At 42.7% G+C, this 17872-nt stretch overlaps 1 protein-coding gene across 3 annotated transcripts in view; it reads right to left on the bottom strand.

Annotated features, from left to right (window-relative positions):
• Positions 1 to 4077: 4077 nt before the first annotated feature.
• LOC137248938 (tetratricopeptide repeat protein 28) overlaps positions 4078 to 17872 on the bottom strand; it is an 85485-nt gene continuing 71690 nt past the window's right edge. For all 3 annotated transcript variants that reach the window (XM_067779938.1, XM_067779939.1, XM_067779940.1), the window contains 5 exons: positions 11025 to 14142; positions 10840 to 10959; positions 9117 to 10782; positions 8321 to 9054; positions 4078 to 8253 (listed from right to left, as the gene is read on the bottom strand). In XM_067779938.1, the coding sequence (XP_067636039.1) occupies positions 6044 to 8253; positions 8321 to 9054; positions 9117 to 10782; positions 10840 to 10959; positions 11025 to 14142 (7848 nt within the window). In that variant the 3' untranslated portion in view covers positions 4078 to 6043. The remainder of the gene's footprint in view (positions 8254 to 8320; positions 9055 to 9116; positions 10783 to 10839; positions 10960 to 11024; positions 14143 to 17872) is intronic.

Genomic DNA, 17872 nt, shown 5'->3' with positions numbered 1-17872 from the left:
TAAGTGAAGTCGCTCCTCGGCGTGGTCTGTCAAACACTGCGGGTGTATTTCTGCCATGAAAAGCTTCTCGGTGCAAATTCATCTGCTTTGGAGATGCCGTTCGGCGTCGGTATAAAACACTAAGGTTCCGCCCGCCAATTTGAAGGAAAAATCAAAACGCAAATCGTATTTTTTTATTTATGAAAAATAAAATTTTATGCGGATACCGACGAGTCGAGGTCACAAATGGTCTATGTAGCATGGGAACCGGGGTGCTCAGGTAGAAACTTCAAAAATGTAGCAACCTACCCATATCACATTTTCTCAATTTCACCCACAACAGTCGGGTTGTTTAAGTGCAGGGAAGACTTTACTTCATAGTTGGCCCAGAGATGCCATCTTGTGAGGAGCACCGTCCAAATCAGGATTAGTTTATGCGCAAAACAAACAAGTCAGTTTGAATTAAATGCACCAAGTCATAACAACAAATTTTTCCAGGATAGGGGTTCTCACTAAAAAGTCTATGATTTCGGCGAATGCCTCAGGTCACAGGAACAGATACAAAACTCACTTCATACTCATGAGGGTAATCCCCACTTAATTAATACAAATAAACAACATTGCTATTTCTTTGTATTTCTATGAATAAAACAAACCAAAACCAGTTCTTAAAATGAACCGCCAACAACAAAAGCGTACCTTTGCTAAAAGCAAACATACAGAGTATGACTGTCCAAAGAATAAGTATATGTAAAGAAGGCAATTTGAAGAAGCTGCCCAAGAACAAAGGCAAGGCTTTGGCAGAATGTGTTTGTCAACTGCTCAATCATCGCAGAAGTGCGGGTTCGTATCCCACTTCCGAGAGAAAAGGATTTGAAGAGATTTTCAAGATATAGTCGAAACAGCTGTCGTCTTGCCCGTTCTGATGTCATGTTGTTTAAATTATCCAGTCATTAAATAAACACTCACTTTACTCGAAAATATTACGCATCGAGCACTTTGTTGACAGACGACTAAAGTGAAGGCTTAAAACAAGCTCAGCTTATGAATGGCAACCATAACTAAGATAAGCTTGGGAATTTTTTGGAATCTATCAGGGCTGTCATGGAATCCAAGTCGGTTTTGCGTTTTGTCGGAATTACAAACCAATATTGATTTAAATTGGTGTCATAAAGCCGTATTGGTTTTGCTCTCTTCGAATGTAAATAAAAGCGATGTTCGAATCAGCTGTTTTGCAGTGTTATCAGTGCACCGGCAATTTTGATGTTAATTTTTTTGGCAAAATTTTATAAAATAATTGTTTTGTGCATCTAAACAGGAATAAACAAATTTATTGAGATCAAAATGGCATCAGCATTTGTGGCATTTATGTTATTGGAAGAAGAAAGTTGCGAGAAGGTCAAAAGGAAAATTTTGAGAGATCGCAGCAATCCATTTGTGTTGCCAGAGACAGCGTAAATAAAAATATTTGTTAATGTGGGTTTCTAAATATTTATAGTGTATTTGCAGTTTCATTGCATACTATCGCATAAACAAAGAAGCTTTCCGAATGGTATTGGACACCATAGAAGGACGCTTAACTCGCTCGAAAGTTCTGCCAGTGCTGCAACTAGTAGCTACGTTACAATTTTTAGCTGAAGGATCCTATCAAAGATTAGTTGGCAAGGATTCTAGCATAAGTGTAGGTAGAAGCACGGTGTTAACGATTTTAGATGTTGCGCTTCGTGAACCCCTTCGCAATATCTGGATGTTTCTCCATAAATTCAATCAAACTACTGTTTTGCATTGGATTTTTATGCTTTCCCCTATTAAGAATGAAAATATATGTAAATTTACATTTATTTTTATAAAATAAACCTTCATTTATTTACATTTCTAGAAAATATTCAACTGCAAGAGAAAAAAAACTATGAACAAATGAAATCCAACGGCATTTAACTGATTGGTTTGTTTCCGATAGCAAAATCGATTTTATCGGATTCTGTGACACCTAAAACCGACAATAATTCCAATTCGAACATTAAACCGATAACATTGGATTTCATGACACCAAAGTAATTTTTTTTTGTCGTTTTTAAATCCGATTTCGATAACAATTGGATTCCATGACAGCCCTGTATATCTCATATCAAACCATCTTTCTGACTAATACGTCCATATGTGCTGCGTCAATTTTGTAATGGTCAAAGACCTAAGTAGTGTAACTCTTTAGATACGGAATGTGGAAGATTTTAATTTGTTTCAAATTTCTAATAATTTATTAATAATTTTCCATGCAGATAACACTTTTGACGTACGTAAATGCTTATCAGTACATACTACGTACTTATGTTCTACGTGAAAAGACGTACATACTTAGTATGAGATTCCTTGTTTTATTGATGTGCTAAGCCGCTTTTGCGTACATATGGCGGTTGCTATGAACGGACGGACCCCTGCTCACATGCAAAGAGATTAAACAGTTGCGAATAAGTGGAAATATATTGAATCACCCAGCTATAGAAGTACACTGATAAGGAAGTGCATGAGTGGTCGACGAAATCATTCTTCAATCAAGCTTTGAAATTTGTTCTTCTATCACCACCAGAATCTCAGCTCAAAATTGATTTCTAATCATATTGTTGTTGAATGTTAATGTTTTCAACAGCTTAAAGTTTTGATTTATTAAGGAAAGGCTTAATCTTGTTGTTGTTGTAGTAGTGCTTCGCTCCATGCAATAGATGAAATCACTCACAAATTTTCATCAATAACTTCTAACGGAAGTTAAACTGCTACAACAACAACGGAAGTCCGAGGAGCTTGATGTTTCAACAGGGCTGGACCAAAGCGATAAGGGTGTTAGAGGCTTTGGTTGCACATTGCAATTGAAAAGATGGTTGTTGTCATGTGTAGATACGTGACAAGCGGAACATACATACATTGGGTATGCCAGGCTTGAATTTGGAGAAGTAAGAGTGTAACTTATTACGAGTTTGGGCTAGAGTCTCCCCGGTAAGGTTGCTTTCCACAACTGCGAGTTTGTGGTATATGTCTTTGAGAACGGGGTTCACCGGGCAATTTTTGGCTTAGTAGTTTGACGAATTTATGCGTACGTCTCTGAGCGCCTTTTTGTGCTTCTTTTTTTCATACGGCTGTAATTCTTGATTGCCGAATTTCTTCATAGTCCTTACATAGATGACTTCTTAAGTTCCTTGCAGGCGTGGCCTTTTCACTCAGATGTCTGTTGGGATGTCCAAGTTTCTGTATTGTTTCAGCATTTTATCTCTCTCCTATATGATGTTCTGGAGATATAAAAAAAACATCTCGTAGTAGCTCTGAGCGTGTCGTTTTGACAGGCCTGTAGTTGCCTGCAGGGTCTATCTTTTAGTTTTGGCGACCATATTCGAGCACACAATAGATCGGCCGATTGCTTTTCAACGTTGCTATGAACGTTTCCTTGTTTTTGTCCCAAGTGCTACCGGCGTAGGACTTGAGGATTTTGCTACGGCTCTGTGCTTGAGGTACATTTGCAGCTGCTGGCCCACCAAAATGTAGGTGCTGATTGAAGATCACACACAGTATTTTTGGGTGTAGGACAGTCGTGAGCGTTATGTCGCATTCATGTTGTAAATAAGGTCGCCGAGGATTTGTGCCAAATTTCGCGAGGTGAAAAAACTGGAAAGATTACAGAGATATTCATTAATTTTAAAGCATTACTCATCAATGGATTGGCCAGAACCTGTCGCTATTACAAAATGGGTGCTCCTTCTGGTGGCGAAGGGTGCTTCAATATGTAAAAGTTAAAAAAAGTGAGGATAGGACGCAAACCCGCGGTAGCGCTTGTTAAAATTCTTCTGGGTTTTCATGTTAAAATAAATAAAAAAAAAAAAAATATGTCAGTTTTCTTGGAGACCAAAGTGTTTGTGGTATTGTGCCATCTTCAGTGTACTTTTTCGTAATTGTTAGCTTGCTTTGCGTACTATGCGACCAGTTTGTTTGAGTTTCCCATATTATCATATTTCCTATCGTTTTTTATTAAAACAATTCAATTTGCATTTATTACTTTTTACATTTATGGAATATACAGTTATTGTTAAAAATATACGTAAAATTGTTTGGAATACATATGTAAATGCAAGTCGCACAGTGGAGTCTTTTTGTTTACATTTAATACAGAAAATATTATTTACGGCAAGTTTAGGGTTTATAAACAAATGCAATAATTATTATAGATATCATAAAAAAATTTTAAACTATTAAAATAATAATTAGTTTATTAATTGTGTGCTAAAAATAGCTTAGATAAAATTATACAATTCGTACGCCTTTCATAGCAATAATAGAGCTTTGACTGCAAGCCTGACAGCCTTGATCACTATTCGGTCGGATATTTCAGTATAAAAATAACCTAGTTTTTTTCCTTTTGTTACTTTGCTCTGGCCGATGAATCGGGAGACAGGAGCTGCATATAATCCAACAAGCAGGAAAGTAGTGGACAGAAGCGCGGAGCTGTAAAATTTCCAAGATCTTCTGCAAATCCTATCATGTTAGACTCACAAAGTTGCTCATATTTTAGAAGAGAGAGTACTTAAGACTCACGACGGGCATACAAACTAGATACAGCCTTCTGGCGTCACATGCTTATAAGTTAGGCCTCGTCAGTAAAAGCAGATGTAGGAAGTGTGAGCTGCAGGAAGAAACGATAGAGCACGTTTTGTGTTCATGTCCCGCGATCGCGCGGCAGATACTAGGGCGGCAGAGTTGCCAGACCTCCAGACAGCAACTAAGCTGGTCCTAGAAAAACTTCTAGCATTCGCCAAGTGGACGTAGTTATTTTATAACATAAGTCCTGTTACCTAAATGGGGCTTTTCCGTTTGGTCGTGAAACATATTCTGGTCTTTATTGACCAACCAGTTCAATCTATGTCTCCAGACGTAAGATCAACCAAATATATTTACTCAGCTTTTCAATATGATGCACTAAGGTTATTGGCTTGGCTAGAGTAATTGCCATCATATTCTGTGTTCTTTTTGTACTGCAAGTCCCAGGAAATAGTTCAAAACAGTGTTCGTATGGTTTTCTCTGTACAAAAATAGTATTCTGGGCGACATCGGGCATTTTTGAATAAATCAACAGAGTCTTCTGCAGTAAACTATATTTGAAACACTTGTAAACAGTTAATGCCACCATAAGTAATGTTCATTTATCTTACTAAAGTCATGGAGTTTTTGTGTTCCTTCAGTACAAAAAAATTATATTTCGGGCTACCTCGGGTAATTACAGGTGTACCAAAGAACAGTACCGCGCGTGATACAATTATTAAGCCGCGTGCTGTAGTACTTATTGCTAGTGCCGATTTTCTTTACAATCAGTTGTGTAACACCTTTGGGAAGTCTAACGTCGTTGAACCATTTAATCGATGACAGATTAAGCAGCAAAAGTTTACTGACTTTTGGGCAAAGGCGCTAGCTGTTGGCCAAGAAAATTCTAATATGAGTTGCATACACTTTGAAACCCCCATTTATGAGAATGTAAAACTGCGGATAACATAGCTGGCCTATAAAAATGGTAGAGCACACAGACTTCTCAGCGAAGGGAAGCGTGAGCTCAAGTGGAGTCTGAAAATATCCACTGTAGAAGGATTTGACTTTCATTAGTTAAAATTTGGTATAAATTCAAGCGGATGTTTTCAGCATAAAGTCGTTTCTAGGGCTCTGTGTAGCTAATCCCAAATAGAGATGCTTACACCAAACCCGTACACGTTGTAGAAAAGCTCTTGCTGCAGAAATCGCTATATTCGAAAGTTTGAATTCTTTTACCATTTTGAGGGTCTTGGGGAGCGCATAGTGGTTTATAAGCAATTCGTTTTTCGGGCTATATTTATTTTATTTGCGAAACTAAGTACCTACCTCTATCAATATAGCTCTAGTGCAACCTCGTCTGGATCGGTATTGTATTGCTCTCTTTAAAATTACACTTAGATACTATGCTTATAGTCTAATTACTGCGTGCAAAATTTTTCATACTTATTTACTTCTATATTTAATTTTCAACGCTTAAAACTAAAACCTATTCTCGTAACTCTCATTTGTTCCTTCCCACAAGCGCGCCACCACTAGTTTGTGTCGTACTCTTTCCAACATCTTTACTATTCAACCCTCCAGTTCCGGTACTATTGCCAACATTATTGCCCAACACTGCCGCCGCTGTCTTATACGTACTACTGCATTGTGAATCTGCCACGGAGCGACCATCGCCCTCATCACGACGACAAAACTCGCTAAAGGGGCTGCTTGCGCGTTTCACATTCGTCATAGTCATGCTCGCAACTACTTCCGCTTTTGTCTTGATCGTACCCACGTTCGTTTTAATCTTATGCTGTCGTTCTAGTATTTCGGCTGTCGCCAAATCGCTAGCTTTTACTATACTCGAGGGTACATAGCTTAGCCAAGGTTTGAGTGTTGCTTTCTTTTGTACAATGGCTGCTTTGCAGCGACAAATAATATCAGCTGGCTCACCACAAATCGAGCAGGTGTCCTTTATGTTGGTGGGTGCGTGTGTGGAGTTGCTTTGACCAACATTGCTGATATTCGTATTATTAACGCTACAGCTGCTCACCAATGTCGAGTTGTTGTTGCTGGCATTCGTGTTATGCGCAGGCATATTTAAAGTTTTCGTATTTGCTGTGCTCACGGACGAAGACGATGAGGTGCCGCTGAGTTCTAGCTCGCTCACTGCATCCACAATGCTTTTGATCGTGCAGGTGTTGCTTAGTTTGCTGCTGCTGCTACCGCTCACACTTGGCTCGTCGTCGTAGTTTTTACTTAAGAGTAATTTGGAAAGTGGTGGCGCAAGTCCCAAGCCCAGATTACGTTCGTGATATACCTCGGATATCGTAGGTGTCTCTCGGTTCATATGTCGCATTATCGAGTCTTGTATACTCTTTTGATTTGCTTTATTGACGACTTCCTTAGCAGCGACGCTTTGACTATTGCTTGTAGCAGCACCAACTGCTGCTGAAGATTTCAGCTCCTTCTTCGCTTCATTGAGTAGTTCGGTGTCGGCTTGTGAGAAGTACAGATTTGATGCATTCACGATCAAAGCATTGTCATCCTCCTCGGTTAAGCTTAAAGGCTTGCGACTGCCGGCGAGTACATTAGCAGTACCGCTGTTACTTTGTTGATTTGCATTTAGGCTAGCTGTAGCTTCTGTGCGTACGTTGAGACGATCCATGAAGAGTGCATGTTCTTTACTGAGGCGCGCAGCCACGGACGACTGAGCGTTACCCAGCTTGATTTTAGGTTTCAAGCGGAAATGTGACATTGGCGTTTGTGCTAACTCCAGACCACGCTCAATCTCTGATTCAGAGCTTGTGGATTCCATGGTTGTTGATTTTAGCGGTATGCCAGTCAGCGAACTGCTGGGTCCTAGATTATTGTAGACCGGTGCCATAAGTGCCACTGGACGCAAGCTATCAACCAATGGTAGAGTTTGTCTTGGCGGCGGTAGCGGTGGCATATGCCCAGGATGTTGTGGCGGTTGATTGTTGCGTCGCAACACCGTTGCATGTCCTGAAATATCCCAATCAGTGGTAGAGCTAGCAGAGCTAGAGCTATCCGGACGTCTAGAGATGCCACTTGGCACAACACTCATTTCGGGTATAACACTATCGCCCAAATAGTTCATACCTGTGCCGGAGTATAGATTGCGTATGCGCGTTTGATGTGCCAAGGCCATAGATACATTCTGTTCTACAGGGTTTTGTGTTGTGACTGGTGGGCTGGGCGTAAAAGCAGCATCACTCTCGCCACCGCCACCTGGACGTGATACACGCACCGGCGTACGCAAACTGGAATAACCCAAACGTGGACCAACTGCCTTGTTTATATGCGCCTGTGAAATGTAACCGTCCGAAAGTTCGCTGTCGGTCGTATTGGCCAAACTTGAATCTTGTGTTGGATAGAGCGCTGAGCCAGCGCTGTCTGGTGCGCTAGGTATGGATTCGGTGTCGGTGCGTCCACCATCGGGTTCGCCGCGTCGTCGTACGTACGATATAAATGCGCTGCCACTGCTGCTTATGACGCGCGTGCGATTAAGTGGTGGTAGTGGTAAACCAAGACCCAAAGCCTTCGTGACATCTGCTGTGATATGTGTTGAGACCGCTGTTGGTGTCGATGTGATCGCCAATGCGGGGTTAGAGACGGATACTTGTAGTTCTGCATGAGTTTCATCAGCGAGTGACTCACAGCTGCTGGACGAATCCAAACCAAGGCTCTTGGGGGCCTCTTGTGTGTCTGCACCGAAAAATTACGAAAAATATGAGTGGGAGAGCTATGAAGAGAGGCATTAAGATCGACTTACCAAAGAGCGCCAATAGCGCCTGCAGCACGAATTGACAGCTACGGCGATTCGCCTGTTTGCCCGTACGCAGCGTTACCTGATCTTGACCCACCTCGGTGAGATCAAAACCAATAGAAGCAAGTAGCTCATGACAACCTGCGACGCGCCACAAACGCACACTTAACGGTATCTCAATGCAGGCCTCCGTCTCGGCGCTGCCTTTCGGGGGAAATTGCGTCAACACATTTCGAATCAGCGTTATAATATCGTCTGCTACATCAATGCTGTTCACGAGCTTCGCTAATGCTTGCAACGTGAGTGGTGTTAGTGCTAGAAGGGCTTGAAGGCTAGCTGAGCATTGTGAAAGCCGATCTTCTGGATCGGATTGCGGGAAGAAGACACTTGACGGTATACCATTAGCTGCAGGCTCGAAACGGAAGCCCACAGCCATCAATAGATCCTTCCAACCGCCCACCGGTCCAGCTTTGTTTTCGATACTTTTTTGCGTGGTATACATGGCATTCTTTTGTCCACGGTGTATGCGCTGCAAGCTTTTCTCCACCAAATGCAGGCAAACGCGCAGAGCATCACGACACTTATCTGGAGAACGCATTAGTTCACAAAGAGCATTACCCATCATGGCGACCTTGTTGGAGAGTCGTACATTACCGCCGATCAAGAGAAAACCGGCCCAGTTTGCGGGATGAGCAAAGTGTTTGGTGTGCTGCACCGTTTGCATAGCTTCGGCGAGAGCTCTGTAAAAGAATAGAGAAAAGAGTTAAATGAAGAAATTGCTTTGGGGCTTATATTAACACACCTTGCTGCACGTGCGCCCTGCAGAAGGGCTGAGTAGAAGGCGCGTAGCAGAATTTTTGCAGCTGTCTCTGGCACGGGCCATAAAGAAATGAGAACAGCACCGGCGCCAGCGCACAACCAACTGCCAGCTAAATTCGCGACACCAGCGCCTGTGATCGGTTCGATCGAATGGTAGGAGCTTAGCACCACAAGCTTTGCATTCAATTTCATAGTGAGCACATCTGCAGCGGAGAGTATAAAATCAGAGAGTTGCGGTAACTCTATATTACCACCAGAGAGCTCGTGCGTCTCTTCATCCTGCGTTACACCACCCTTTGTCGATTGATAATATCGTTTCTGAGTTTGTGAGTCCACCACATCACCTGGACTAAGTACAACGGCACCCAATTTCCAACTGAGATTGGCGGCGAAATGCACACACTCTGCACTGGATAACTCAGAGATGACTGCCTCTTTGGTGGCATTGCAGCCTGCTATAGCTTTCGCCTGAAGCATATCGGCAACCATAGCTGCTTCCTGTAGTGAGGCGGGCGACTCCGACCAACCCCAAGTTTCGGACAATACAGAAGGTATACGCGGCCCTCCTACAACCAAAGCAGTGTTCAAGTTTTCAGTCAGTTCGCGTGCGCGTAAAATCTTGCTCTTCAAGCGCAGTGATTGCAGTGAAGGAATCGTAATTATGGAGCAACGTTCCGAAAGGTATTCGCCATCTTCTTTCGCACTGCGCAGTATAGCAAATGGCACTAGATACAGCTCATTCTCTAGCACTAAAATAAGCTCTTTTCGTCCTTGGCGCGAGACGGAACAGCCAGAAGGTAATAAGTCATCGAATGGTTCCAATAGTAGATTGTAGAGTGTATGTAGACAGGAGGGACCCTGCCATACGGGTAATGTAGGTGCACGTCGTGAACGCGTTGAACCCTGTAGGCTACCAATAGAACGTGTAGAGCCCTGTAGGCTTGCGACCGAGCCGCCAACTGAGCCCAAACTAAAAAGTGAACTTAGCGAGTAGTTGGACGAGTTCATCAAGTGATTACGATTGACCATGCGTAAGAAGCCGCTACGTTCGTTTGCAAAGTCGTCCAATAGATTCTCGGAACTCGAGCGCCAGCCGCTACCGTCCCCCTCAAGTAGCACGCTGTCCGAGTTGACACCCAAATTATCGCGCACCATATTAATATAGCGCTCGAGCAGACTACCTTTTTGTTGTGTATTCTTCGAATGCTCTGCCAACTTTTCAGTGGATATCTTAAGCGTTTCCTCAGTTATGCGCACGACATTAAAGCGCACAATACCTTTTTGTGGTTGCAGAAACCAAGCGTACAACTCATCTCCAGCCAAGCTAAAATAGAGCACGTTTGTTTTGGTGCGATTGACAATGTCATAGATGGACTCGCTACAAGTGATAGTCGTTTTACGCGAAATGCTGTTCGTGTCGGGACTGGTGCGTGCCTTGCAACGTTCGGCAGCTACCAGAGCATCTTCATTGCGGTGTGTGGCGACAAGTATTTGTTGTAGTATGTGATAGCAAGACGTTTGCAAATCGAAAAGACTGGTGCGGCCTTCGGGACTGCGTTGATCATAGCGCACAGACTCGAGTAGCTGTGCGGCTGTCTCCATTTGTGTGCGCGCATCGTCGTTGTCTTCGGAAGCGCGTAGAGCAAGACCTGAGAGTGGAAATACATATTAGATGAAAGCCTTACAAATCTAATTAGATAACTTACCGAGCTGATATCTTATTTTGGCTTCCTCTTCCGATTTGTTTATGGATTGAGCGATAGCTAGGCCTTGGCGCAAAAAATTGATGGCTTGCCCGTGTTGACCCATTTGATGGAATACACGACCTGTGCGGTAATTTAAGTTATAGATATGAGCTGCGACGATAACTTATCTATTCGATAGCACTTACCAAGCGAACCACACGCGTAAGCTTTGCTGAGTCTATCTGCAGTGAGCGCTAATTGTTTTTCATAAAATTTAACTGCATCCACGTAGCTACGTATGGACTCATACACGGCGCCAAGATTACTACAAGCGCGCGCCTGTAATGCACCAGCACCCAAATGCTCGCACATTTCCAAATCCATTTTGTGTAGACGTAGAGCGCCATCCGCATCACTCATGCGCTGATACACATTACCTAAAGCACTGGTAGCATCTGAAACTAGCGCGCGGTCACCTAGTTCACGTGCAATCTCTTGTTGGTGCTCTAAACAGTTAACCGCCTGTTCATAATTGCCTAGCGCTGAATGTATGTTACCCAAATCTCCGTATGCAACAGCTTTTACTTCAGGACTACCAAGCTCATGTGCAACGACCAGACGTTTCTCAAGACAAACTAACGCTTCTTGCAGATTACCAAGCGCGCGATGACTATGTCCAAGGCCACGATAGGCGCGCTCTTGATCTCTGTAACTTTGCAATGCTGTTGCTAGTTGCAGATGGCGCTCGTGACATTTGATGCCCTCTTCATAGTCACCCAATGCATCATAGCAATCGCCGAGGTGCCCAAGTGCACGTGCGCGATCATGTTGTGTTGTTGGCATATTAACGCGCTCCAACGTTCCCAGTTGCTGTTCCAAATAACCAATCGCATCCTCATAAAGACCCATATTAAGTTTGGCAATACCGAGGTTGCCATAGGACTGTGCTTCGATGCCAGAATCCTGTAGCTCTTGGGCGCGTTCCAATTGTCCTTGATAGCATTTGACTGCGTTCTGGTAATTACCCAGCGCCATGTGTACAGCACCAAGATGACCATGCGCCTTACATTCACCTGGCAGATCGCCCATTTCTTGGCGTAGTGTCAGCTCCTGCGTGTGATAGCCGAGCGCTTTGTCGAATTTTTTGATAAGGCGATGAGCCAAGCCCAATGCACCACAAGCAGCAGCTTCCAGTGGGCGTTCGCGTGCATGGCGCGCTAGTGTTAGTTGGCGCTGATACATTTTCACGGCCTCTTCGTGCTCAGCGGTACGCACAAGTATATCACCGATATTACCAAGAGCGCGAAACTTGCCTGGCAGATGGTTGGTCATATGCGCGACAGCAAGGAAATATTTCTGACATTCCAACGCAGCTTGTGTATTACCCAGCGCCAAGTGTGCCAAGCCCAAATTGCAATAAGCGCGTCCCATATTTATTTTGTCTTGCAGATCCTTCGCCAAAGCCAAGTCTTGATCGTAGTAACGTACGGCTTCACGATAATTGCCAATACAATAGTGTACATAGCCAAGGAAGTGGCAAGCCTTACCTTCGGCCGCAACATCACCTAGTTCCTGTGACAGCATCAAATATTGTTCATAGTAGGGCACGGCTTGCGCAAACTCCTGCCGGGAGCTGAAACAATTACCTAAATTGAGCAATGCGCAAGCTTCACCCGCTGTATCTTTAAGCTCACGCGCGATATTCAAGTGAGCACGATAATGCATGAGCGCCATATCGTGTGCGCCCAACGCTTGGTAAGCTACTGCGAGATTGCCATGTGTTGAAGCTTCAGCGCTGCGATCATGCACTTCCTTACTGATAGTCAACTCCTGTTTGTGGTACTTGATGGCGGCTTCATATAGTCCAGCTGCAGAGTAGGCATTACCTATATTGCCATAAGCGCGTCCCATGCCTGCGCGATCATGTAGTTGTCGCGCTATTGTAAGATGTGCTTGATGTAATTTGAGTGCGGCATCGTGTTCGCCAAGCAGCTGGTATACAATACCCAGATTAGAGCATGCGCGTCCTTCACCCACCTTGTCGCGCGCCGCTAACGCCATTTCCAATTGTTTTTCATGCCATTTCTTTGCTTGTACACAGTCACCAGCACAGCGCGCGGCATGCCCTAGACCTGCATATGCACGCGCTTCAATATTGCGATCGCCCAGTTGCTTTGAAATGCGCAGCACTTGCTCGTGAAAAGTGATGGCCTGAGCGAAATTGCGTCGGTAATGATGACTCGAACCGAGATTTGAGTAAGCGCGCGCTTCCTCTACTTGATTGCCAAGCTTGCGCGCCAAACGAAGATGCTGCGTATGACAATCCACTGCTGAATCGAACTCGCCCATAGCCAAATACACCGCACCTACATTACCGATTTCACGCGCTTCCTGCAAACGATCGCCGATTTGTTTTACTAATTGCACGCATTGTTTATGGCTGGCCAAAGCGTTAGGATAGTCGCCAATGGCGGTGTAAACGTGGCCAAGTGAAGTAAGCGCAGCAGCAGCTGCCTGCGTATCCTTACATTTCATAGCGAGCACGAGCTGATAACGATGTGCAGTGAGCGCTTCCTTGTAAGAACCTTGACTAAAGTAGGCTGAGCCTAAATTGCCATGCGCGCGACATTCACCTGCAGTATCGCCAAGGCTTTTAGCTACAGCCAAATCTTGCTGCATATATCCGATAGCTTTATCTAACTGATTGAGCGCCCAGTGTGCCGAGCTGAGCGCGCTAAAAACAGAACCACGTAGTTTCAACGAACACGAACCAATACGCAGCGCAGATTCAAGCACAGTGACCGCTGAGTGATATTGGCCAGCTTGTAGAAGCTCTTGTCCAACCACAGATATCACAACGAATGGTGATTGATCCAAATTCATGCCGCGTAATTGCTGAAAAGTAGGTTCCAGCGCATGACGTAAAGGACTCTTAACCGACGCCTCCATAAGGCCCGCCAACAATTGCTTGTGTTGTGTATCCTGTGCCAGACCAGCACTGAATGATGCCAATGCCTCACCATAACGACCTAAACATTGCAACGCGACACCTTGCCGAAAATATGCTTTTGGCCACTGTGGGCATAATTCGCGTGCCTTTGTGGCATCCTGTAGTGCAAGTGCAAACTGCCCCTGTTTGAGGCGCGCCGCTGAACGATTGCTGTAAAGTATATAGTTGCCGGGATCAAGCTGTAGCGCATCGGTGTAAAGCATAACAGCGGTAGCAAAGTCGCCACTCTGGCAGGCAGCATTTGATTGGCGCACCTTCTCGAGGAACAGCGCACGGTTGGCGGCCGGCAACTCTGGCGTGCATTCGGGCTCATTCTGTAAAGAAAATAGAAGAAGAAAAGAAAAATAGTGTAAATTATTTGTGGTATGTGCAACAAATGAGAGTGTATTATAGTGTAAGGCCGCTGTGCCACAATAATTTATGCTGTTTATGCGCTGTGGCATAAATCAGCTTTGATTGCGCGAGCGCGCGCAAACAGCGCAGTATTGTATGCGCCTTTTTTATGATCGGAAAATGCAAAGCGATTATAAGCACGTTGAAGCATTTAAGCACATTCCACAGAGATTCGCCTGCTGAACGCATGCAGCGCTAGCAAAATCGCATGCAAGTTATTGAAGTGCGCGCACAACTGGCACATTTGCTATATTGTAAGCTATATCCGAAGATAGGAGAAGCGGGCGCGCGCATGCACAGCGACAGGCAGCATGTAGATTAACAAGTTGTGGATATATTTTTGTAATACAGTGGCACTTAACAGCTATCGCCAAATGGGCTGGGCGTAACGAAACGCATAAGAAGCGTTAAAAACTTTTAACACTAATCGAATGCTTTACAAAATGAGAAGTAGAAGGCAGCAGGGCGGCAACGCTGATACAAGGCACAACAAAGCAATCAACCACACAAAACCTATCAGAAGTAAAACCATCAGCAGCATCGAATTTATCTGCACAGACATTATCAATATCATAATCACCATTACATGATTTCGCAATGGCCCTCACCACTGCCGCTGCCGCCACCACCGCTGAGTTTTCATCTAAAGCAGGTAACAGCAGCGCTTTGCCGTTTTCAGTTGAGTCACGTTTATGCTTATAAATTCACTTGTTTGGAATGTTTGTTGCTTCAATACAAAAATAGGTGCGCACACGCACACATGCACAAGCACAAGTAATCACACAAATCGCTGGTAAAATTGCTAATAAAAAATAACCATTTACTATGGCAATGGCAGCAACAACAAATCATTGCAAAGTTGCTACATGCAAGCAAACAAAAAAACACAAAAAAAAAAAATTGTGGCTTAGCAGCACCGGAGAACGCATGTGGTCAAAGGCATCACGAGCAAATATTAAAAAAAAAATAAAAAAATTTAATAATAAAAAAGCAGCAAAAAAATAAAAAAATAAAAACGCATTGTAGAAAAAAACAACAGCAAAACCCATTTAAAAGAAAGAAATTGTGAGCATCACTCTTTGCCGCTACTCAATTTTTATAGCAAAAGCCGACAGATTGCAAATTACTTTTTGCGCTGAAATTGCCATAATTTTTCTGCGCGCGCGCAGCAGCAGCAGCTTTGTGGTGGGAAGTGCAGCGAGACGGCTGTTGCACGCTAAGTAGTTGTGGGGTGGTGCGGCAAAGGGCGACAGTGGCAGATTTTGAATATTGCAAGTTGGAAAGGGTGGCCAACGCGCGCTTGTTGAGATTTTTACAGAGAAATTATTTACAGATGACTACAACTCAAGATTTTCCTCAATATAACATTGTGATATTTTGATATTGGGGGACAAATATTAGCGGCGGAAAGTCGTTTGAATCTCAAAGTAATAGAACTAGAAGATAAACTTTCAAATCCATTGCAAAGTCAAGTCTTGAACCCTTCAACGCAGACAAGCTTAAAATGGTCTCTGAAGTGAACCCACCGGTTTTTGAAAATCGCCTGGAAGAACTTATTATCTAGAGTATATAAATATAGAAAGATTTTTTCGTCATCTCTTTTGCAACATAGTGCCGCTGTCCCATCTGGTGTAACTTAGTGTGAAGACGAACCAAGTGCGCCGTTTTTGTCATCTTCAGTGCCATTTTTATTTCGTAGTACACATTTCTATGAAACGCACCTCGAAAAAAAAAACACTGTTCGGTTTGATCTAGATGCCCACTTCTTAAAGAGCAGAGCGAGAAAAGAGAGCGGCAAAGGGATTTTTTTGTTTTGAGAATATAAAACATCGAACTGCTCGGTCGAAACGGATACAACCAATCTAAGAACTTTCGTTGAATAAAACAGGTAAGCTTCTAAGTATTTCAAAAAATGCAATCTGAAAAAAAGTTCATTTCGAGTTCAAAAAGCTCCTTACAGTGCACTTATGAAAGCGGATTTTCTGTACTAAATCAAGAGACGTGGATCTACGTGAGAGATTGCAAAAGAACTTATTATCTAAATAAAGGGCTAAAGTACAGCAAATGGTAGAAAACTTTGCGGAAAAATCGTATATGAGAATCAATACGATGGAGAGTAAGCCAGGCTTGATTAGATAAGGAAACTTTCTTCAGTGATGACTTTCAGGCATGCTAGACGAAGGTATAAAATTCAACAGATATTCAGCCAAATTTGGGAACGAAGTGTGTCTCTCAAAGCAACACAAATTGAAGCAGAAGTAAAGGTCGGGTCGCACTTCCATGAGAGCCCTAACAGCTACACTTGAAACGGCTGATGAGCTAATATCGCGCTCCCGAGCTGCAATCCTCAAGTAACTAAAACTCGGATCAAATATGGTGCTCCAGGAGGCATGTACTTTCAACAATGTCTGCAGTGTCTGGAGTCCAGAAGGAGCTCAGAGCACAGGATAACATGGTTTTAGCGTCGCTGCAATAGTCGTGAAGATTTATTATTTTATGGTGATGAAGGGGGAGTCAAATCTATTTTATACCATAAATTTGCCAGAAATCAATTTAACTTTTCTTTGAAAATATTTCGAGTCTCTTTGGATCTATTTTACATCAGTAATTGTCTGAGATCAATATAAGCGTTAGGGTGGGTCGATTTGTATGGACGAAAGTTAACCGATATCGCACCATCGATAGGATTTGGGCTCAGGAAAAAAAGTTCCACTACGCATACCCAAAAAAATAATTTTCGAGCCTTTGAAATTTCATTTTTTTTTACTTTTTTTCGACATTGATTTTTAATGTTTTTTTCATGAACTACTAAAAAAATTTTCATATGTATACCCTGTCCGACCCAACTATGTCCGCTAAAAACGTTGTCGATAACAGTTTTTTGAAAAAAAAAAAAAAATATTGATATGGACAACGTTTTTAGGAACATTTTTGGGTCGGACGGGTATACATGAAAATTTGACAATAAAATGAAAATTTTTTTAGTAAGTCATGAAAAAAAGCCAAAAAAATTAAATTAAGCAGGCTCGAAAATAATTTTTTGGGTATGCGTATTGGAACCTTTTTTCCTGAGCCCAAATCCTATCGAAAAATCGATGGCGCGATATCGGTTAATAAATCGACCCTTTGAAAATACTTCGAGTCTCGTTTGTATTTTTTTTTAAATAGTTCGATATCAATTTAAGTGTTAATTGGGAATAACTCGAGTCTCGCTTGAGTCTATTCTACACTAGCTGAAATCAATTTAAGTGTTCTGCGGGAACATTTCGAGTCTCTTTTCGATCTATTTTATACCAGAAGTTACGAGTCTCAATAGAATTTATTTCACTTCAGAAATTGCCCGATATAATTTTAAATGTTCCTAGGACATATTGAAAGTTTCATTTTGATCTATTTTTCATCAGATATGGTTAGTTTTAGAGTGCTTTGTGAATATTTCGAGTCTCGTTTGATATAAATTCAAATTTTCTTCGGAAATATTTCGAGTCTCGCTTAAACTGATTTCAGTCAATTAATGATCTTGAGTAGATCACATCATAAATTGTCGGAAATCAGTTTAAGTGTTATTAGTGTTGAGTAGATCACATCATAAATTGTCGGAAATCAGTTTAAGTGTTATATGGAAATACATATTTCCAGTTTCGTTTGGAT

The sequence above is a fragment of the Eurosta solidaginis genome, chromosome 4, assembly GCF_040869045.1.
Source record: "Eurosta solidaginis isolate ZX-2024a chromosome 4, ASM4086904v1, whole genome shotgun sequence".
In the NCBI taxonomy this organism is placed as follows: Eukaryota; Metazoa; Arthropoda; class Insecta; order Diptera; family Tephritidae; genus Eurosta; species Eurosta solidaginis.
The sequence above is the reverse complement of the archived record's forward strand: the minus strand, read 5'-3'. Positions and strand labels throughout refer to the sequence as shown.